At 41.1% G+C, this 23786-nt stretch overlaps 1 protein-coding gene and 1 pseudogene across 1 annotated transcript in view; one reads left to right on the forward strand and one right to left on the reverse strand.

The window, feature by feature from the left end:
• si:ch1073-396h14.1 (disintegrin and metalloproteinase domain-containing protein 10) overlaps positions 1-2500 on the forward strand; it is a 62818-nt gene extending 60318 nt beyond the window's left edge. Inside the window, exons 14-15 of the mRNA XM_024423231.2 lie at positions 126-355; positions 2199-2500. Of these exons, the coding sequence (XP_024278999.1) occupies positions 126-355; positions 2199-2303 (335 nt within the window). The 3' untranslated portion in view covers positions 2304-2500. The remainder of the gene's footprint in view (positions 1-125; positions 356-2198) is intronic.
• A 6089-nt stretch (positions 2501-8589) lies between these two features.
• On the reverse strand, positions 8590-22423 carry LOC112252198 (annotated as a pseudogene).
• Positions 22424-23786: the final 1363 nt, after the last annotated feature.

Genomic DNA, 23786 nt, shown 5'->3' on the forward strand with positions numbered 1-23786 from the left:
TCTGTTCGAACATCCGACGTGCTGTGTAAAAGTTCAATTTAACAAATGTGTGCATGTGCTTTTCCACTCAGTAAACTCAATCATTTCATCTATAACAAAATGTTCACTGTATTTCTTCACCTCAGACAAGCCTGCAACCTGCGCCAGCACCACATCCTCTGTCTTGGCCAGGCATTTCCAGGGAAAGCGTGTAGCGTTGGTTGCCGGGGCACCGTGTTCAGCCAAGCAGGGCTACTGCGACATGTTCCAGGTGTGTCGCATCCTGGACGCTGACGGGCCCATCGCCAGGCTGAAGAACTCCTTTCTCCACCTGGTAGACCTGGATGAGTTTGATGATCTGGCTGAGTGGATAAAGGTTTGTTATATGTTTGTTGTGCTTTAGGGGGTCGTCTATCTATCTAAAAACATTTCCACTGCATTTCAACCCTACCACAAAAGGACCAGCTGACATCATGTCAGTGATTCTCTCGTTAACACAGGTGTGAGTGTTGACGAGGACAAGGCTGGAAATCACTCTGTCATGCTGATTGAGTTTGAATAACAGACTGGAAGCTTCAAAAGGAGGGTGGTGCTTGGAATCATTGTTCTTCCTCTGTCAATCATGGTTACCTGCAAGGAAACACGTGCTGTCATCATTGCTTTGCACAAAAAGGGCTTCACAGGCAAGGATATTGCTGCCAGTAAGATTGCACCTAAATCAACCATTTATCGGATCGTCAAGAACTTCAAGGAGAGCGGTTCAATTCTTGTGAAGAAGGCTTCAGGGCGCCCAAGAAAGTCTAGCAAGCGCCAGGACCGTCTCCTAAAGTTGATTCAGCTGCGGGATCGGGGCACCACCATTACAGAGCTTGGTCAGGAATGGCAGCAGGCAGGTGAGAGTGCATCTGCACGCACAGTGAGGCGAAGACGTTTGGAGGATAGCCTGGTGTCAAGAAGGGCAGCAAAGAAGTCACTTCTCTCCAGGAAAAACATCAGGGACAGACTGATATTCTGCAAAAGGTACAGGGATTGGACTGCTGAGGACTGCGGTAAAGTCATTTTCTCTGATGAATACCCTTTCTGATTGTTTGGGGCATCTGGGATTAAGCTTGACCGGAGAAGACAAGGTGAGCGCTACCATTAGTCCTGTGTCATGCCAACAGTAAAGCATCCTGAGACCATTCATGTGTGGGGTTGCTTCTCAGCCAAGGGAGTGGGCTCACTGACATTTTTGCCTATGAACACAGCCATGAATAAAGAATGGTACCAACACATTCTCCGAGAGCAACTTCTCCCAACCATCCAGGAACAGTTGGGTGACTAATAATTGCCATAATTGCCATAAGGCAAAAGTGATAACTAAGTGGCTCGGGGAAGAAAACATCGATATTTTGGGTCCATGTCCAGGAAACTCCCCAGACCTTAATCCCATTGAGAACTTGTGGTCAATCCTCAAGAGGCGGGTGGACAAACAGAAACCCATAAATTCTGATCAACTTTAAGCATTTATTATGCAAGAATGGGCTGCCATCAGTCAGGATGTGGCCCAGAAGTTAATTGACAGCATGCCAGGGATTGCAGAGGTCTTGAAAAAGAAGGGTCAACACTGCAAATATTGACTCTGCATCAACTTGATGTAATTGTCAATAAAAGCCTTTGACACGTATGAAATGCTTGAAATTGTACTTCAGTATTCCATAGTAACATCTGACAACAACAAAAAATACACTGAAGCAGCAAACTTGGTGGAATCTAATACTTGCGTCATTCTCAAAACATTCTCAAAACTTGGCCACGACAATAGAAAGCTTCCTCTGTTGATGTTCTTCGTTCAGATGTTCCAGCCTCAGTTGGCTTTGAGCTTTGGTCTCGCTAGAAAGCGCAGCGAATCAGGAATGCCCACAGGGATTTAAAAGATCTGTTCAGGTGCGTCATGTTGAGTTAGTGAGATGGTGACACCTACTAGTGCTTAGATTTACCGCTCACACAATTGGTTTGGGAGCCATGCCAGTTAATGGTTATTAGGCTGTGAAATGGCAATAGTAGTGTTTCCATACCACAGATGAATGGGCTACTGCATACCCATTGGTTCCATCCAAATGAGTGTGACACATAACGAATTCTAGCTGACTAACATCCTGTAACAAATGGCAATGACAATAGCAGATTGGAACTAAAGTGGGTGAGTGTTTGACTTGTTGTGCTCTTGTCTTCTGCAGACTCACTGGTGGGCCATTCTCTTGGTCATCATGACTCTGTCTGCCGTGATGGTCAGCACCGTGTGCCTGTGTGGACGTACCCTGGACATGGGTGAACCAGAGTAACCACTGTAGCTCCAACAGTGGCAGTTGGTGCCATTCAAGATTAGGGAGAGCGACAATTTTTTTTATAAGCATGGTCTTATTTCGATTACAGCATATTGGATGACTGCCATTCATATTCCCTTCACCCAGCTCAATGTAACATCGATAGGCTTTAGGCTACTACATGATACTCGAATTGGCCCTATACCCATCATGAGGTTGCTACAACCTAGCCTAAAAATGCACAGGTCTAGAGACAAATTGGAGTAATCACATTCACATTCAATTCTGCCTTGCACACTCTTGCCTGTATCTATCTGATCTGGGGTGTAATCATTAGCCCAAGCAGTTAGAAGACGTTCAGTTTTGCAACTAAACCTATAGTTTCTATTTGACAAATTCAGGTATGTCCCTCCCCATTTAGTTCTGTTTGCTTCCGTTTAAGAAATGTTTTGTAACAGAACCGGCAGAATGAATACTCCCCTGATCACCTGCACACATAGTTCACTTTCATAGCAGCCACATACAGCATCATCACTTTGCTCGTTCTATAATTCATTCTCGCATCTACGAGCTCTCCTTCTCTCACCTTTTTCCTTCACTTGTGGACTTCAGTTTATAACTCAACAGCTGTCCGTGACTAGGCACAAAAACCTCTCCAAGCCAAACCTTCATACCAAAACCACTGACCTCTACACAGCCTACATCGTTGTCACCATATTAACGTTATAGTTATTAAACTATAACTAACGAGTTAGTAAACCCACAATCCAAGCCATGTGTACAATTACACAGTACAGTGTACAGCAAGCAGTTTAGCAGTTACCACAGCGGGCCCAGGTAGCAATACATTTATAAAACCAAAAGCTTACCTTGACTTTGAAGAGTTGCAGTGTTGGAAAGCCTTAGCCAGCAAGCTAACATAAATAGCATTCCTCTCTGTTTCAGTCAGGTTGTTGAGTAGGCTAAATTAGCTGCATTAGTTAAGTAAGTGAAAGGGGTAAATTAAGAATTTAAAAAATACAACGAAATATATCTCTCTGCTGCTTCTTCTTAATTTTTTAAGAAATGTATTTCTTCAAAACAGTTAAACTATTGTCTTTCTCTTTAAGTCAACTTCTCACCACACTAGCTTGTGCTTTCAGTAATAGATTAATTCTCTGATCATTTGATTGGATGGACAAGATGTTAGTTCATACTGCAAGAACTCTGATAGGTTGGAGGATGTCAGAGGTGGGATCAATACACTATCATTCAAGTCTCAATTCGAGTCCCAAGTCGAACTGGTTGAGTCTCAAGTCAAGTCCAAGTCGTGCATTCTAAAGCAAGTCAAGTCGAGTAGAGTCACCCGTTTTTTCAAGTCAAGTCTCAAGTCAGTAAATAAATAATCTATACATGCAATGACTTGTTAAACTTTTTCTGTTTAATGAGGCTACCAGACTGCACTTTTCATTATTTTGTCTACAACATATTTTGATACATTTCAAGCAATTTTGACATACCAAAAGACAAGTAATTTCACATTTACATAAGTATTCAGACCCTTTATTCAGTACTTTGTTGAAGCACCTTTGGCAGCGATTACAGCATAGAGTATTCTTGGGTATGACGCTACAAGCTACTTGTATTTGGGGAGTTTCTCCCATTCTTCTCTGCAGATCCTCTCAAGCTTGGATGGTTGGATGGGAGCATTGCTGCACAGCTATTTTCAGGTCTCTTCAGAGATGTTCGATCGGGTTCAAGTCTGGGCTCTGGCGGGCCACTCAAGGACATTGAGAGACTTGTTCCGAAGCCAGCCCTGCGCTGTCGTGGCTGTGTGCTTAGGGTCGTTGTCCTATTTGAAGGGGACCTCGAGTCTAAGGTCCTGAGCTCTCTGGAGCAGATTTTCATCAAGGATCTCTCTGTACTTTACTCCGTTCATCTTTCCCTCAATCCTGATTAGTCTCCCAGTCCCTGCCTCTGAAAACCATCCCAACAGCATGATGCTGCCACCACCATGCTTCACCGTAGGGATGGTGTCAGGTTTCCTCTGGATATGATGCTTGGCACTCAGGCCAAAGAGTTAAATCTTGGTTACATCAGACCAGAGAATCTTGTTTCTCATGGTCGGAGAGTGTTTACGTGCCTTTTGGCAAACTCCCAGCGGGCGGTGATGTGCATTTTACTGAGGAGTGGCTTCCGTCTGGCCACTATACCATAAAGGCCTGATTGGTGGAGTGCTGCAGAGATGGCTGTCCTTTTGGAAGGTTCTCCCATCTCCTCAGAGGAACGCTGTCAGAGTGACCATCAGGTTCTTGGTCAACTCCCTGACCAAGGCACTTCTCCCTTGATTGCTCAGTTTGGCCTGGCGGCCAGCTCTAGGAAAAGTCTTGTTGGTTCCAAATTTCTTCCATTTAAGAAAGATGGAGGCCACTGGGTTCTTGGGGACCTTCAATGCTGCAGACATTTTTTGGTACCCTTCCCCAGATCTGTGCCTCACCACAATCCTGTCTCGGAGCTCTACCGACAATTCCTTCGACCTCATGGCTTGGTTTTTGCTCTGACATGCACTGTCAACTGTGGGAGTAGTACAGAGCATTGTACGAGATCTTCAGTTTCTTGGCAATTTCTCGCATGGAATGGCCTTCATTTCTCAGAACAAGAATAGAGTGATGAGTTTCAGAAGAAAGTTATTTGTTTCTGGCCATTTTGAGCCTGTATTCGAACCCAAAAATGCTGATGCTTCAGATACTCAACTAGTCTAAAGAAGGCCAGTTTTATTGTTGCTATAATCAGCTCCACAATTTTCAGCTGTGCTAACATAATTACAAAAGGGTTTTCTAATGATCAATTAGGCTTTTAAAATGATAAACTTGCATTAGATAACACAACGCGCCATTGGAACACAGGACTGAGGTTGCTGATATTGGGCCTCTGTACGCCTATGCAGATATTTCATTAAAAAATCTGCTGTTTCCAGCAATAATAGTCATTTGCAACATTAACAAGTATTTCTGATCAATTTGATGTTATTTTAATGGGGAAAAATAGCTTTTCTTTCAAAAACAAGGACATTTCTAAGTTGAACGGTTGTGTAAATACAGTTCAAGTCTGACGTTTACATGCACTTAGGTTGGGGTCATTAAAACATGTTTTTCAACCACTCCACAGATTTCTTGTTAACAAACTATAGTTTTGGGATGTCGGTTAGAACATGTACTTACATCTAAGTAATTTTTCCAACAATTGTTTCCAGACAGATTATTTCACTTATAATTCACTGTATCACAATTCTAGTGGGTCAGAAGTTTACATGCACTAAGTTGACTGTGCCTTTCAACAGCTTGGAAATTATGTCATGGCTTTAGAAGCTTCTGATAGGCTAATTGACATAATTTGAGTCAATTGGAGGTGTACCTGTGGATGTATTTCAAGGCCTACCTTCAAACTCAGTGCCTCTTTGCTTGACACCATGGGAAAATCAAAATAAATCAGCAAAGACCTCAGAAGAAAAATTGTAGACCTCCGCAAGTCTGGTTCATCCTTGGGAGCAATTTCCAAACACTATAAGGTACCACATTCATCTGTACAAACAATAGTATGCAAGTATAAACACCATGGGACCACGCAGCCGTCATACCGCTCAGGAAGGAGACACGTTCTGTCTCCTAGAGATTAACGTACTTTGGTGTGAAAAGTGCAAATCAATCCCAGAACAACAGCAAAGGACATGGTGAAGATGCTGGAGGAAACAGGTACAAAAGTATCTATATCCACAGTAAAACAAGTCCTATATTGACATAACCCGAAAGGCCGCTCAGCAAGGAAGAAGCCACTGCTCCAAAACCGCCATAAAAAAGCCAGTCTACGGTTTGCAACTGCACATGGGGACAAACATCGCACATTCTGGAGAAATGTCCTTTGGTCTGATGAAACAAAAATAGAACTGTTTGGCCATAATGACCATCGTTATGTTTGGAGGAAAAGGGGGAGGCTTGCATGCTAAAGAACACCATCCCAACTGTGAAGCACGGTGGTGGCAGCATTATGTTTGGGGGTGCTTTGCTGCAGGAGGGACTGGTGCACTTCACAAAATAGATGTCATCATGAGGAAGGAACATTACGTGTATATATTGAAGCAACATCTTAAGACGTCTGTCAGGAACTTCCAAATGGCTAATGACTCAAATGATACTTCCAAAATTGTGGCAAAATGGTTTAAGGACAACAAAGTCAAGGTATTGGAGTGGCCATCACAATGCCTTGACTCCAATCCCATAGAAATTTTGTGTGCAGAAAAACTGAAAAAGGATGTGCGTGCAAGGAGGCCTACAATCCTGACTCTGTCAGGAGGAATGGGCTAAAATTCACCCAACTTATTGTGGGAAGCTTGTGGAAGGCTACCCGTAACATTTCACCCAAGTTAAACAATTGAAAGGCAAAGCTACCAAATTTTAATTGAGTGTATGTAAACTTCTGACCCACTGGGAATGTTAAGAAAAACATAAAAGCTGAAATAAATAATTCTCTCTACAATTATTCTGACATTTCACATTCTTAAAATAAAGTGGTGATCCAAACTGACCTAAAACAGGGAATTTTTACTTGGATTAAATGTCAGAAATGGTAAAAAACAGTTTAAATGTATTTGGCTAAGGTGTATGTAAACTTGCGACTGTATATCGTTTATTTCCTGATCTTACTTGGTTCCAAGTGTGTTGGCCAATCAATCCATAATCTTAATTCCAATCCGCAGATGTTCCCAGACTAACCTATCTATCAAGGCACAAGGCGAGACCCAAATGCAGACACAGGATGCAGATGGTTGGAGTCTTACAATGTTTATTGAGCCAAAGGGGTAGGCAAGAGAATGGTCGTGGACAGGCAAAAAGGTCCAAATCAGATCAAAATCCAGGTGGCAGACAAGCTCGTGGTCAAGGCAGGCAGAATGGTCAGGCAGGTGGGTAGAAATTCCAGAAACAGGCAAGGGTCAACACCGGGAGGACTAGAAAATGCAAATAGCAGGAGAATGAGAAAACCGCTGGTTGACTTGGAAACATACAAGATGAACTGACACAGAGAGGCAGAAAATACAAGGATAAATACACCGGGGAAAATAAGTGACACCTGGAGGGGGTGGAGACAATCACAAGGACAGGTGAAACAGATCAATGCGTGACACCATCTTTCCCAGTACAATACCATTTCCTTTTGCGATACATCCTTCTATTTTACTGTGATGTCTTATGAGGGTCTTGAGCCTCTATTTTTACAATTTCTACCAAGATTGCTCTAAAAATAAACACTTTACCTAAGAGTATAATAATATTTCTCATTGATTGATCATGGTTTTTCAGATCTCCTAACAGGTTTGTATATCCATCTGAACACAGATATTATGACTTACAACTACTTCTGGACCTGACTCCAAAAGCAAACCACAGAAGGACAGTACCAAAATAGATGATCTATTGATTGGCAGAGTCTGCACAAGGCTGACTGTTCAATGCCCCATATTCTTTTTGTGCCAAGAATGTTATATAATAGTTTAAATTGAGAAGCATGGATTGATGTGTCAGTTGTTGTTTTGTATAGCAGTTCATAAACCCAATGCTATGGTACTGGGACATAAAACATATTTTATTTTATGCAGCATAGTTGTCAAACCTCTCAACCTTAAGTTAAACATATACATTTTACGATTTAGAGTTTAGTGACATTATTTGCTGTAATATTTGTTCTGCCTCTTCTGGAGGATGAAATTGGAATTTTAACCAACTCTATGGCTTCATTTAAAAAGGAGGATAATTTAAACAGGGTTCCATAGTCAATCCACCGGAAATGGTTGGTTTAAATCTGTATATCGTCAAAAGCCCCCTTTTGAACATTGGAAAGGCTGTGTTTCTATTGTTGAAGATTCCAGTACAAAGATGCGATTACCCCTTTTTACTTTTTAGCAGACGTTCTTAACCAGAATGACTTACAAGAGCAATTAGGGTTAAGTGCCTTGGTCAAGGGCACATTAGCAGATTTTTTCACCTAGTTGGCTTGGGGGATTTTGAGTCCTTCGGTTACTGGCCCAATGCTCTTAACTACTAGGCTACCTGCCACCCCTTACTTGGATACGATTAAGGAGCGGGAAGTCACTGGAAGCTTTGTTATATGTTCTGAAATTGAATGTAGATTGTGTATTATTGAATGATATTGTCTGTTTATCTCTGCTTGGATGTGTGAATGGGTTTCTACTATAGCATTTCTAAGGAGGATCCTGGAAAAATGTTCATGTTTACAACTATCTTTCCATTAAAGCACTCATTCCACTTCAAAATAGCAGTTCCAATTTATTCAAATATGTATATAGTCACATACAGTATTTACAGGTATAAACAGAGTGCAGATATACTTTCAGAGGTAAAAGAGGGTAAAAAAATATATATATAGTAATATTCTGTACCATAGAAGTATATGCCAACATGGTATTTACACATGGTGCACTTAGCAAGTAACCGCCTTAGTAACCTCCTCCCTGTTTTCAGTGAAGTGTTTCATCTCCCCCTTTATACAGGCTCAATAGAACAGGCAGAAATTAAATGAGTCAATGATTTACAATACCGATCTCAAAATATATCATATTTGTTATAATTAGCCTACTCAGTGCTGTTGAAAATAGTCTGACATTTAGATATCACAATAACATTGTTTCTAATATCCTCATTAGCTGCCAATTATTACCTGTAACTTAAACTATGATGCAAAGTAAACTGTGCAGTCTACTGAGGAAGGCTGTCATGTTTCTATTGTTGATGTCAACTCACTTTACAAGAACCACTCATTGACTTATTTCAGAGAAGCTACCTGTTCACAGTTATAAAATGGCATCCACAGCTAAATTAACATTATTTGGGTTATAGTTCAGCAGCAACCATGGACATGTCAGTTAAATACATCACATAAGCACTTGCAATGAAACAGAGGTAAGGGTTCTGTATAAATCGATGTAATTATTATTTTTGTTTTAAAAGGTATAATATTGTATAACATTGTAATAACGGTTATCCCACTGATATGTAGTGTAAAGGCTTGTATAAAAACAGCAGTCAATGCATTATTGCTCAAGAGCTTGACTATAATCAAAGTTATCGGGAATAATTTGCATTTCGGACCTCACAATATTACTGTCTCAAAGACCATGTAAAAGATACAACTAACTATGAAAAAAACATACAGTATCAACAAATACATGCAGTAGGTTAAGACAAGTTCATTGACAATGTTATTTTAAGGCACACTGAGTCCGATCCTACAACCACATAGTATTGAGGACGACAAAGGTGAATGCTCTGTCAGTTTAAGCATAACATAGGCAACACATGAGGTTTTAACTGCAGGTACCTCGAGGCCTCTTCTCATTCTGTCCTATGGGTCGCTGTCAGTCAGAGGCACCAACGACTTTGTATAAGAACCATCTCTTTGGGGTTGCCAGAAAATCAGCAAAGACGATGGCATTCACTATCCTTTAGCACCACATCGTAGTTGATGTGGCACAAAAGCAGTGCTTAAAAAATAAATTAATACAAACATTCACACATTTGTAATAACACATTTCTGTACACTATATACAAGGTGGAAATGTATTTGTATAGTTTGAACGACAAAATCCTTTACAGCTGCATAAATTATTTTTCTAAGTGCTTCGGCAGTGGAAGGAGGGCAATTGTCTGTTGCTCCATACATTCAATATTAGCGGTTCCTGAGGTTAACTCTGTAAAACAAACAGGATTTTTGTCAATGGATCCCTGACTAGCAATAATGCAGGAAAAAAGTATTGAAGGAAGAAAAAAAAAAGCTGTTAAAAAAAATTAAAAAAAATGTATCACCTTTTTTATGTTTGTTTTTTCCCATTAATTTTGCATTTTACAAATGTCACTTCCTGTTGTAAGCTGAGGGCATGAGGACCTTTAATGCAGAACAACATCCTAGAAAAGGGTCAAACAAGAATAGAATATTAAAGGTCAAGTCAACTACTTCAACATTCTTTTTGAAAATTCCACACAAAAACTATTAGCCCATCGTTGGTATAGTGCCAAAATGTTTTAAATGTCAGCAATCAAATTCAAGATATATAATACTTTCAAATTACAGAAATACAGCCAGTATAATGCATTTTGCATCACACAGAATACATCATACAGTCCATTTCTGCAGATTTTTCAAAACGTTCATATTTCTGATGATTTTATGGATGACAATTGTCTTAATTTCATGATTTTAAAAGAAATTAGGCCTCTCAAAACTCACTTTTTCTGTGTCTCCCCGACTTTGATGCGTATTTTGTGAACCTCCACTTCAGAATCCGCAGAGTCACCTGACCACCAAGATGACACCATTTTGAGCATGGACGAGGCTGACCAGTTAGTAGACTCCTGCCACTTGAACTTTACCATCAGGAGGTCACCTATGTCTTTCTCCGCTACCAACAGGAAGGACTGGGTCTTATTGGTCGTGATCTTCTCCTTTCTGCCAATGTGAAAGTGCATAGATGCTCAACAGGTTGTCACCTCACTTCACAAGAACAACTAATTTACCTCTAATCATAGAATACAGTAGCACGAAAACTTGAGCTACAGACCATAAAGACTTATGTCATTATAAATGTGATAAATGGTGTCAGGTGTCTTATGTTGATATAGCATGTGCTTTGTTGTATGGTTTAGGATTTAACTACCTGTTGGAGCAGGTACTCACAGTGTCAGCTTGAGGTCTTCAACTTCTCCTTTGGTTCCAATCAGAGAGACTGTCAGTGAAGGCTCCATCTCAGACCTGTCCACCTTGCTGGAGAAGTGGATCTTCAGCTGGTAATGATAGACTCGGAACGGCATGGAGTCTTTGGTCTTGGTGTACATCTTGCGTATCATGCGAATCTTTCTGATGTTGTAGCCCACGGTGTTACAGTGGTTCTTGCGGCAGCTGAGGCACATTCCGCGGTCGAACATATCGTTGCTCCCGCAGCGATATGCCATGCTGGTCTCCTGCTCGTTGACCAGGGAGTCAATGAACAGGTGAATGGAACGCTCATGGGAACATCTGGGAATGTCAGTGATGGCTGTGAACATAAAGGGTATAGTTGTATTACTATACACGGTTGAAGAGCATGCATTTAGTTTTATTTGTATTTAAGAGCAATTGGAGGCCACGGAAAGAGAGTTGTAAGCTTCAATGCCATACAACTCTCCTTCCGTGGCCTCCAATTGCTCTTAAATACAAGTAAAACTAAATGCATGCTCTTCAACCGATCGCTACCTGCACCTGCCCGCCTGTCCAACATCACTACTCTGGACGGCTCTGACTTAGAATACGTGGACAACTACAAATACTTAGGTGTCTGGTTAGACTGTAAACTCTCCTTCCAGACCCATATCAAACATCTCCAATCCAAAGTTAAATCTAGAATTGGCTTCCTATTTCGCAACAAAGCATCCTTCACTCATGCTGCCAAACATACCCTTGTAAAACTGACCATCCTACCAATCCTTGACTTTGGCGATGTCATTTACAAAATAGCCTCCAATACCCTACTCAACAAATTGGATGCAGTCTATCACAGTGCAATCCATTTTGTCACCAAAGCCCCATATACTACCCACCATTGCGACCTGTACGCTCTCGTTGGCTGGCCCTCGCTTCATACTCGTCGCCAAACCCACTGGCTCCATGTCATCTACAAGACCCTGCTAGGTAAAGTCCCACCTTATCTCAGCTCGCTGGTCACCATAGCATCTCCCACCTGTAGCACACGCTCCAGCAGGTATATCTCTCTAGTCACCCCCAAAACCAATTCTTTCTTTGGCCGCCTCTCCTTCCAGTTCTCGGCTGCCAATGACTGGAACGAACTACAAAAATCTCAAACTGGAAACACTTATCTCCCTCACTAGCTTTAAGCACCAACTGTCAGAGCAGCTCTCAGATTACTGCACCTGTACATAGCCCACCTATAATTTAGCCCAAACAACTACCTCTTTCCCTACTGTATTTAAATTTATTTATTTATTTTGCTCCCCATTATTTTTATTTCTACTTTGCACATTCTTCCATTGCAAATCTACCATTCCAGTGTTTTACTTGCTATATTGTATTTACTTCGCCACCAGGGCCTATTTTTTGCCTTTACCTCCCTTATCTCACCTCATTTGCTCACATTGTATATAGACTTATTTTTCTACTGTTTTATTGACTGTATGTTTGTTTTACTCCATGTGTAACTCTGTGTCGTTGTATGTGTCGAACTGCTTTGCTTTATCTTGGCCAGGTCGCAATTGTAAATGAGAACTTGTTCTCAACTTGCCTACCTGGTTAAATAAAGGTGAAATAAATTACTGGTCCACGTTCAAAAACCAGAGTTGAGATTCTCAATTGAAGGAGAAAGTTTCCTTCCCTAACATTACCATTATAGATAGTAATATCAACCTTGATCTGAGGCCCTACAATAAGAGTTATGTTGTTGGTGACCTTCTGAAGGGATGGTCTCTAGCTGTGATGTTTGGGGGCCTCTGTTTTAACAGTAATGAATGGGCCTTTGTCAGGCTGACAGCTACAAAGTTAGTCGTGAAGACATAAGCGACTAGCTGCAAAGTTACTGCAACTTCTGTTATATTGTTGTACTGACTTCACCACCCTATTGTTCACAAGCCCTGCCATCTTCAAATAAGTTACAAGTAGACAATTACATGTCTGCCTTAGCCAATGATACATCAGTACCCAAATTGACAACAGAGTCATTGTGTGGAAAGTGATTGCGAGTGTTGTTATATACACTGAGTATACAGAACATTAAGGACACCTGCTCTTTCCATGACATAGACTGACCAGGTGAATCCAGGTGAAAACTGTGATCCCTTATTGATGTCACTTATTAAATCCACTTCAAATCAGTGTAGATGAAGGGGAGGTGACAGGTTAAAGAATGATTGTTAAGCCTTGAGACGTGGATTGTGTATATGTGCCATTCAGAGGGTGAATGGGCAAGACAAAAGATGTAAGTGTCTTTGAATGGGGTGTGGTAGTGGGTGCAAAGTTTGTGTCAAGAACTGCAATGCTGCTGGGTCTCACGCTCAACAGTTTCCCTTGTGCATCAACCCTAATTGAGGCTGTTCTGAGGGCAAAGGCAGGGCTACAACACAATATTAGGAAGGTATCCTTAATTTTTTGTGCACTAAATGTATGTCTAATATGTCACCAATTCTATAGTGACACAGAAAAATATCTAGATGTGATTCTCACCAAAGAGACCATATTTTGAAATAGTCTCCAGGGTGCTTTGCAGATTGCAGCCTGGCTGGAAACTGCCTCCATTGGGGTATATGTCCACATGACCCACAGGCTGCTGGATGCCGATGCTGAAGCCCAGAGAGCCCCGTGTGAAGAACGTCCACAAAGTGAGCATCATCTGGGGACAGGCGGTGGTGAGCATGCTCTCCCTCAAAGTCTGGCCCGGCTGGGTCAAGACCTGTAAAGAGAAGGGGACCAATCAGTGAGTAGTGGAACAAGCCAAAGCCCTATGAAGGAATGTTCTTGCAGGCCAAAGAAGCAACTAATGATTAGCAACAGTGCTATTATATGGTCTTTGTTTCTCCATAAGACGTTATATTTACCAGTTATTCTGCCCACTTTATTAGAGGCGTGACTCCCAGCGAATCCTGCCACATGAGCACCCAGACTGTAGCCAATGAGGTGGAGGTTATCAAGAGGGATATTGGTTGCCTCCTATAAAACACATTGGAGTAAAGTGTCAAGTTTATTGCCATAGAAACTAGGAGTGTGAACATTTAAAAGTTAAAACAAAGTTGGGATCCTTAACGTTAAGAAAAATCCCTAACTCACAATTTAAATCACAGTGCAGTTATCACAAAACATGATCTTCCGTGTTGTAGCCTAACTAGACTATACAGCTATAAAAGGCCTGGGGGAAAGTTGCCGAATTGAAATAAACCAGACAGGAAAAGGCGAACTTTAGGCTACTTAGGTGAATTTGCGAGGCATGCAAGACAATTAAGACATTGCGAGATTCAGATTAGTAGGACAAATGGCCACGGTTCTGCCTGCCTGCTCTTTCTCTTTGCTAATGACAAGAGTGTGTGTTCAGTCTTCGGTCTGTTGTATGTATAATATCTAGGCTTAGGCTATTCATGGGGCCGATGTCGCCAGGATACAGAGCTATCTTCGGGCCAGTCTTGTGAGCATGGGGTAAGCTCCTCTTCGTTGCTGAGTGGGTGGGGGTGTTTTTGTCTCATAATAGGAAATTACAATAGGCTACTGGTATAGCCTGTATTGATTACACTTTTCAGATATAATGGTGTGTGGCCCCTTGAAAGCGCTTCGGCTATGGCATGTTCGTTTATGTTAGGGTAGGCCAAACCACGGCTTTTTAAACACCAACACGAAACCTTCTCTGGAAGGCATTCTACTCGTCTGTAAGTGGCGTGCAATGTTCCCTCAAAAATAAATTAAAGCACTGAGCAAATTTCAGGTCTGCTGAGCGCAAACTTGAACATTCTGAAAATTCTGTGCACAACTTCCAGTGTGCATTTACTGTGAAAATTGAGGCTATATCCTTTTTAAATGACAGTTTTAACAGTGACCATGTAGGCTACTGTGGCTATTTGCTGCTAATGTAGGGTGGCCTACCATCAACAACAATTGAAAAAATGCATCACATAACATTTTAACATGGAAATAGCTGTTATATCATTTAGCCTACAGTAACAGCCAATGTGTGGTGTTCAATATATGCCTACATTCCATGAGACAAAAAAAAGGGCTTGACATTAATCTGTTTATCCACTTGGCCTTCAGACCAGGAGGTGACATGTTGAAATCTCACAGTATCAACTTTGCTGTAGCTTTCTTTTATGTTTGCTATGTCACTGCAGACACAGTCATCTGAGCCATCCAATTGGCCAGAGGTAGACCTATAGTGCACTTGATTTGCTCTGTAGGCCCACTGAGAAGGCAGAGTTTGTACCTTCAGACACATTAAATGTTTCAAAATGGCAACAGTTTGCCTACCCAGCAAGCAGGGCAGCTGAATCCGGTGTACCTACTGCCAACAGCACACCAAAAAAGCCGATACCGATTAATCGGACGATTTGTATTTATTTATTTGTAATAATGACAATTACAACAATACTGAATGAACACCTATTTTAACATAATATATCAATAAAATCAATTTAGCCTCAAGTAAATAATGAAACATGTTCAATTTGGTTTAAATAATGCAAAAACAAAACAAGTTTTGGAGAAGAAAGTAAAAGTGCAATATGTGCTATGTAAGAAAGCTAACGTTTCAGTTCCTTGCTCAGAACATGAGAACATATGAAAGCTGGTGGTTCCTTTTAACATGAGTCTTCAATATTCCCAGGTAAGAAGTTTTAGGTTGTAGTTATAGGAATTATAGGACTATTTCCCTCTATACCATTTGTATTTCATTAACCTTTGACTATTGGATGTTCTTATAGGCACTTTAGTATTGCCAGTGTAAGAGTATAGCTTCCGTCCCTCTCCTCGCTCCTCCCTGGGTTCGAACCAGCAACACAATGCAGGTTAGTTAGCGCACGCTAACTAGCTAGCCATTTCACTTCGGTTACACGAGCCTCATCTCGGGAGTTGATAGGCTTGAAGTCATAAACAGCACAATGCTTGACGCACAACGAAGAGCTGCTGTCAAAACGCACGAAAGTGCTGTTTGAATTAATGTTTACTCGCCTGCTTCTGCCTACCACCGCTCAGTCAGATACTTGTATGGTTGTATGCTCAGTCAGATTATATGCAACGCAGGACACGCTAGATAATATCTAGTAATATCATCAACCATGTGTAGTTAACTAGTGATTATGATTGATTGTTTTTTATAAGATAAATTTAATGCTAGCTAGCAACTTACCTTGCCTTACTGAATTCACGTAACAGGCAGTCTTCTTGTGGAGTGCAATGAGAGAGAGGCAGGTCGTTATTGCGTTGGACTAGTTAATTGTAAGGTTGCAAGATTGGATCCCCCGAGCTGACAAGGTGAAAATCTGTCATTCTGCCCCTGAACAAGGCAGTTAACCCACCGTTCCTAGGCCGTCATTGAAAATAAGGTGTTCTTAACTGACTTGCCTAGTTAAATAAAGGGGGGGGGGGGAAATCGGCGCCCAAAAATACAGATTTCCGATTGTTATGAAAACTTGAAATCGGCCCTAATTAATTGGCCATTCCGATTAATCGGTCGACCTCTAGCTAGACACAAGGCGAATGACTGGTTGGTTACTACTGCTCTAGAAAGTTGAGTGAAGTTCAATCTCGTGTTTCTCTCTGATTTTTCTGCATGGCAGTCCCAAGTTGCAGTCTCGGGGCTACTGCGCACGCACAGTTTAGAGGCAACATTGTTGGCATGTATTCATGGATGCCAAGGGAAGCCAGGCTTCCACCTCCAAAAACGTTTTGACCAAGAAAAAAAAGAAAAAACAAATGATTTATTTGGTCTCTCTGTGTTTCATAAATGTCTTTCAATTTGCAAGTATCTCACCAGAGAAAGCATCTGAGCAAACTAAACAGCGCCCTTCTATCTCAGTATGTGTAGCCTGATGCTGTCTGGTCAGAAAGAGTATGACAATGTTGCTGCCTATACCATTGAATGAAAGAAAAGCCAGCAAGTATTTGGCCTCCCTTCATAAAAACATATATATAAAAGAATAGCCAATCAGCGTTGAGCTAAACTAAGTGAGCTCAGCTGTGAATGGTCCTGGCGCACTAAAAAAGTGTAAAGGGAAGCCAGTTTGGATTTGGTTTCAGACCAATCCCATCACAGGCCAAACGTCATTATTGACAGAAAAAAGCTTTAATTTTTGCATCTCGTTGTGTTGTTGTCCTCCGGTGACTAGCTAAAATCGTCCCTAACGATCAAGTATTTTAGCCAGGTAACTGAGGACAACAAAAACTAAAAGCATGTACTGTAAGACAGAGTCATAGACCGTTTAGGCAACATGAAAGAGTGGATGGCATTGGCGTTTCTCTACAAGTAGGGTGAGTCAACATGTTTTTTTCCACTTGCACGCTCAAATACATCAGTACCATGGACAGCCTCATATTAAGCTTACGTTGATTGGACTAAATCATTTTTGGTATCTTTTAGTTGTCACTGTATTAGACTAAGCATAGGTGATTAGATGATATTGAAATGGTTGTGGAATAGCGGTAACGCTCCATGGTTCTAAATTAATAGCTGTTAATTAGTCCGAAAATGTCAGAAACATTACCTTGCTTGACCATACTGTAGGTCATGTAACTGTTTGTTACATCTACATGTATTAAAAAAAACATGTTTACCTTTATTTAACATGCAATATGTTTTGTGGACTTCACCGGACAGATGTTGCTCTCCGGTTCGGTATGAAACAGATGTGTGGTTGAATTTATTCTGTCACTATGTCTTATTGTCTCGGCCTTGGCCTATATATCACGATGTCAAGGCATATGAACTAACGGGTTATAGAGCATACAACGCAATTATCACAACACATAGGTTGTAATATGGGTTTTTGGAGGGGGGGGGGCTTGGCTTCCCCAGTGATTTTACCCATACACCGCTACTGCTGTAAAGTATTGCCGCTTCTGAAGTGGGACTAACTTCCATCACTACACAACAAAAACTGTCAATCCTAGCCTGCCGCCTGGGCGCAGATCACTCTTTCCTAAAAAAAGTACTTTATAGTTAATTAAATATCGCAACTTACATTTAGTAGAAAGAAACCACCTCTAGCTACCCCAAAGGGTTGCCGTAGATAGAAATTCATTGCCCGGCCCTAGCGGTCTTACAGTGCCTTACAAATGTATTCATCCCCTTTGGCGTTTTTCCTATTTTGTTGCATTACAACCTGTAATTTAAATAAATGTTTAATTGGATTTAATGTAATGGACATCGAAATTGATGACGTGAAATGAAAGTTGGTGACGTGAAGTTAAAAAACAACAAAAAAACAACAACAACTGAAAAGTGGTGCGTGCATATGTATTCACCCCCTTTGCTATGAAGACCCTAAATAAGATCTGGTGCAACCAATTACCTTCAGAAGTCACATAATTAGTTTTTAAAAAGTCCACCTGTGTGGAATCTAAGTGTCACATGATCTGTCACATGATCTCAGTATATATACACCTGTTCTGAAAGGAGTCTGCAACACCACTAAGTGAGGGGCACCACCAAGCAAGCGGCACCATAAAGACCAAGGAGCTCTCCAAACAGGTCAGGGACAAAGTTGTGGAGAAGTACAGATCAGGGTTAGGTTCTAAAAAAATATCTGAAAAGTTGAACATCCCACGGAGCACCATTAAATCAATTATTTAAAAAATGTTTAAGAATATGGCACCACAACAAACCTGCCAAGAGAGGGCCGCCCACCAAAACTCACAGACCAGGCAAGGAGGGCATTAATCAGAGAGGCAACAAAGAGACCAAAGATAACCTTGAAGGAGCTGCAAAGCACCACAGCGGAGATTGGAGTATCTGTCCATAGGACCACTTTAAGCCGTACACTCCACAGAGCTGGGCTTTATGGAAGAGTGGCCAGAAAAAAAACATTGCTTAAAGAAAAAAATAAGTAAACTCATTTGCTGTTCGCCAAAACATATGGAAGAAGGTACTCTGGTCAGATGAGACTAAAATTGAGCTTTTTGGCCATCAAGGAATATGCTATGTCTAGCGCAAACCCAACACCTCTCATCACCCTGAGAACTCCATCCCGACAGTGAAGCATGGTGGTGGCAGCATCATGCTGTAGGGATGTTTTTCCATCGGCAGGGACTGGAAAACTGGTCAGAATTGAAGGAATGATGGATGGCGCTAAATACAGGGAAATTATTGAGGGAAACCTGGTTCAGTCTTCCAGAGATTTGAGACTGGAACGGAGGTTCACCTTCCAGCAGGACAATGACCCTAAGCATAATGCTAAAGCAACACTCGAGTGGTTTAAGGGGAACATTTAAATGTCTTGGAATGGCCTAGTCAAAGCCCAGACCTCAATACAATTGAGAATCTATGGTGTGACTTAAAGATTGCTGTACACCAACAGAGCCCATCCAACTTGAAGGAGCTGGAGTAGTTTAGCCTTGAAGAATGGGCAAAAATGCCAGTGGCTAGATGTGCCAAGCTTATAGAGACATACCCCAAGAGACTTGCAGCTATATTTGCTGCAAAAGGTGGCTCTACAAAGTATTGACTTTTGGGGGGGGGGTGAAAAGTTATGTTATGCTCAAGTTTTCAGTTTTTTTTGTATTATTTCTTGTTTGTTTCACAATAAAAAATATGTTGCATCTTCAAAGTGGTAGGCATGTAATGTAAATCAAAGATACAAACCCCCCCCAAATATATTTTAATTCCAGGTTGTAAGGCAACAAAATAGGAAAAATTCCAAGGGGGTGAATACTTTAGCAAGCCACTGTACATACTTAATAGGACCATTATTCCGCATTGTGAATTAACATGTAATTTAATGGTTTTTTAAAATTGTTTTAAATGGAAAACTGATACAACAAAATTGCAGTGTAAGCGTAAGAAAATGTTTCCATTTCTCACATCCCTAATAGAAACCATTTACAGTAAATCTTTGTACTTTGTTACCTATGTTTATAACATGTTATTGATACTTTCTCTGAAAAACAGTGCAGTGACTTGGAAGTTGAGTCACCGTACAAACCTCCAGCCAGTCAATGAAGTGAGCGATCTCTTGTCCCACCATCTTGGTGTCCTGGGCGGCTACAGGATATTGGTTCTGGGCTGTGTGCAGCCAGTCCACCACGATCACATTGGCATCCTGCTCTCTCTCATACAGCGCTGACACCAGTTTGGCCACCCAGCTCTCAAACAAGCCGCTCACCTGTTGCAGCGGAGAGAAAGCACAAATGTTTTTTGTTAGTGACGGGGAATCCAAGCCCTTGAGCAATAGTTGTGAAGGACTTCATGTCACAGACATGCAGCTACAGGTTGGAGGGGCTTACTGTCCAGCCATGGATCACAAGGAAAGTTTTAGAGGTGCTGTTGAAAGTGCATTCTTTGAGAGACTCTGGGTTGCTGGGAATGATGTAACAGATGTCATCTTCTGGCATCAAAGGCTTCCGGAGGGAGAATTTGGTGTAGGCATGAGGAGTGGCATCGTTCTTTTGAAACAAGTCCTTGAAGTTGTCCATTAAATTATCTAAGAGAGGAATGTGAACACAACACATTGGCTTTGTAAATATTTGTATATTAGTTGGACCATAACCCAGACAGGCAGAATGCAAGACAATGGAAAGTAGCTGTAGGCCTAAAGATTATACAATGTTTTGATCCATGCTGCTATTTCTAATCTTAAATCACACTGGTGGTGGTTGGGATGCCTGGCTGCACAGGCCCCTCAGTACCAGGGGGGCTACTAGGGTTCAGTTGGTCAGACAGACCCCATAGAAACCACAGCTTTTCCCAGCTTTGTTCCTCTAGCTCTGACAAATCACACAGGGTATAAAAGTAGCTGCATTCACAGTGGGTCAGCGGACTCCTTGGCCAAGGCTATAGGTAAGCACTAAGCTACTGCACTGCAATGAATGGAGGTTGCATTCCATGACGGTTAAAGCAGACACAAATAGGTTATATTTTGAATAATAAATAGACCATAGCCTTTGTATTCATATGGAATCTGACTACATCTATGTCTTATTTCAAAATTGCAGAAGACCTACATAAAGTTTTGTATAAAACTTTTGAGTTTCTGTAGCCTATCTATACTGAACAAAAATATAAATACAACATGCAACAATTGCAACGATTTCAGTGAGTTACAGTTCATTTAAGGAAATCCGTCAATTGAAATACATTCATTAGGCCCTAATCTATGGATTTCACATGACTGGCAGGGGCACAGCCATGGGTGGGCATAGGCCCACCCACTGGGGAGCCAGACCCAGCCAATCAGAATGAGTTTTTTCCCACAAAAGGGCTTTATTAGACAGAAACACTCATCAACTGTCAGAGTGGCTGGTCTCAGACGATCCCGCAGGTGAAGAAGCCGGATGTGGAGGTCCTGGGCTGGTGTGGTTAGACGTGGTGTTCGGTTGTGAGGCCAGTTGGACTTCCTGACAAATTCTCTGAAACAACGTTGGAGGCGGCTTATGGTAGAAAAATTAACATTTAACTCAACAGCTCTGGTGGACATTCCTGCAGTCAGCATGCCAATTGCACTTTCCCTCAAAACTTGAGACATCTGTGGCATTGTGTTGTGTGACAAAACTACATATTTTAGAGTGGCATTTTGTCCCCAGCACAAGGTTCACCTATGTAACGATCATGCTGTTTAATCAGTTTATTGATATGCCACACCTGTAAGGTGGATGGATTATATTGGCAAAGGAGAAAATGGTCACTAACAGGAATTGAAATACATTTTTGCACAAAATTAGAGAAATAATATTCTTGCCTATGGAACATTTCTGGGATATTTTATTTCAGCTCATGAAACATGGGACCATCACATGTTGCATTTTTGTTTTTGTTCATTATCTTTTGTCTACTTTTATGTCCAATATACATCAACATTAGGATTTTTTTCAATCCCTAATTATAGTAACCTTACTCAAATTGCGCATGAATGAATGGGCGTTCAGTCGAATACTTGAGATCATATCCTATACTAACAATTTAGTCTACGTCATCACACAATCCCAGAAATTTGATACAGCCTCATCATTTAAGTGACAGTATCTAAAGGCTGTCAATTACATTTATAATAATCTGAAAAGTTCGATTCTTCCGATAATGTAATTTTAGCGGCACAAATGCAATGTTTTCTAATCAGATCACAAAACGGATAATAGTAATTCTCAACAGTAGTTTCATGGATTAGCTACTCACCAAGGGTATGGACGGAGTGGTCCTCTTCCAAAGACGAGACAGACAATACTGAATTTAACACAAGAAAGTAAAGACATTGTACTTGCAACCCTTTCATTTCTTTTCAACCTAATAATTGTTATTTGGGGAAATGTCAAGTTTGCAATCACAGACCCTAAAAAAATTAATCGAATGTAAACCGTGACAATTTTCCACCGGTTAGAAGAGATCCCGTGCGTTATGTAGCGCGTAGTATTGCTATCTGAACTACCTTGAAGTGCCCGGTTCCTAAATAGGACCTCTCCCTCTGTCGCAAACCTATTGGTTGCTTTTACCCCCGGGCGGGGAATTAGGGTATAATGTAAGACATTGATAACTGGCAATGAAGTTAATAATTTTATTCAAGCGATTGTTATTTACTATGTGAAATAGCACAGGCAAATGTTAAATCAGATCTGAGTAGACTGAATTTGCTGTTGCCCATAGCTACAAATGGCCTTGCTCTTGACTTCATGAGGGAAGTTTCATGCCTGAAAATAAATTGTTCATTTAACGCTTCATCATACAACTTTCTGGGAATGGTGCAGGATCGTTGCTTGGCTTAGGGAACACTCACATTTAAGGAACTTGACCAAACAAAATAATATTCGTATTTCATTGCTTTGACGGAACCTTTCCTAAAAGTTCAAACAGTTAGATTTCTGTAATGTTCTCTCAAATCAAATCAAATCAAATGTATTTAAATAGCCCTTCGTACATCAGCTGATATCTCAAAGTGTTGTACAGAAACCCAGCCTAAAACCCCAAACAGCAAGCAATGCAGTTGTAGAAGCACGGTGGCTAGGAAAAACTCCCTAGAAAGGCCAAAACCTAGCAAGAAACCTAGAGAGGAACCAGGCTATGAGGGATGGCCAGTCCTCTTCTGGCTGTGCCGGGTGGAGATTATAACAGAACATGGCCAAGATGTTCAAATGTTCATAAATGACCAGAATGGTCAAATAATAATAATCACAGTAGTTGTCGAGGGTGCAGCAAGTCAGCACCTCAGGAGTAAATGTCAGTTGGCTTTTCATAGCCGATCATAAAGAGTATCTCTACCACTCCTGATGTCTCTAGAGAGTTGAAAACATCAGGTCTGGGACAAGTAATTCTCTAATTGATTTGACATTGGGAATGTTCTCAAATAGTTCAGAGAACATTACAAAACGTTCTGTGGGAATTTCAGTACTTCAGCATAACATTTCCTCATGGTTCTTGAAGAAAAGGACTAGGCTTTTGGTGGACTAACTTCTGCTGCCACCATGGCGCATTGGTCAAAATGCAAATAAGGAGATTGCGGGTGGGGGTGGGGTTGGATGGTTTTATAAAGCCGGTGGGAAGGATGTGTTAGAAGTTGTGGCTTGTAAGGCCTTGGAGATAGATTGGATGTGGTGGTCTGGAAGGGAAATACAAAAGGGAAACATTAGGAACACAACAAAATGGTGCAGACATGACAAAGTAGTGCCAGGTGACTATGGGGAAAAAGGCTTAACATAACATCTATAAACTAAGGAGACTGCCAGGAATAACATAAAGGAGCAATAGCATGGATATAAAGGACATGCTATGAGTTTAGGCCTCATAATACAGTT

The sequence above is a fragment of the Oncorhynchus tshawytscha genome, linkage group LG06, assembly GCF_018296145.1.
Source record: "Oncorhynchus tshawytscha isolate Ot180627B linkage group LG06, Otsh_v2.0, whole genome shotgun sequence".
NCBI classification, from domain to species: domain Eukaryota; kingdom Metazoa; phylum Chordata; class Actinopteri; order Salmoniformes; family Salmonidae; genus Oncorhynchus; species Oncorhynchus tshawytscha.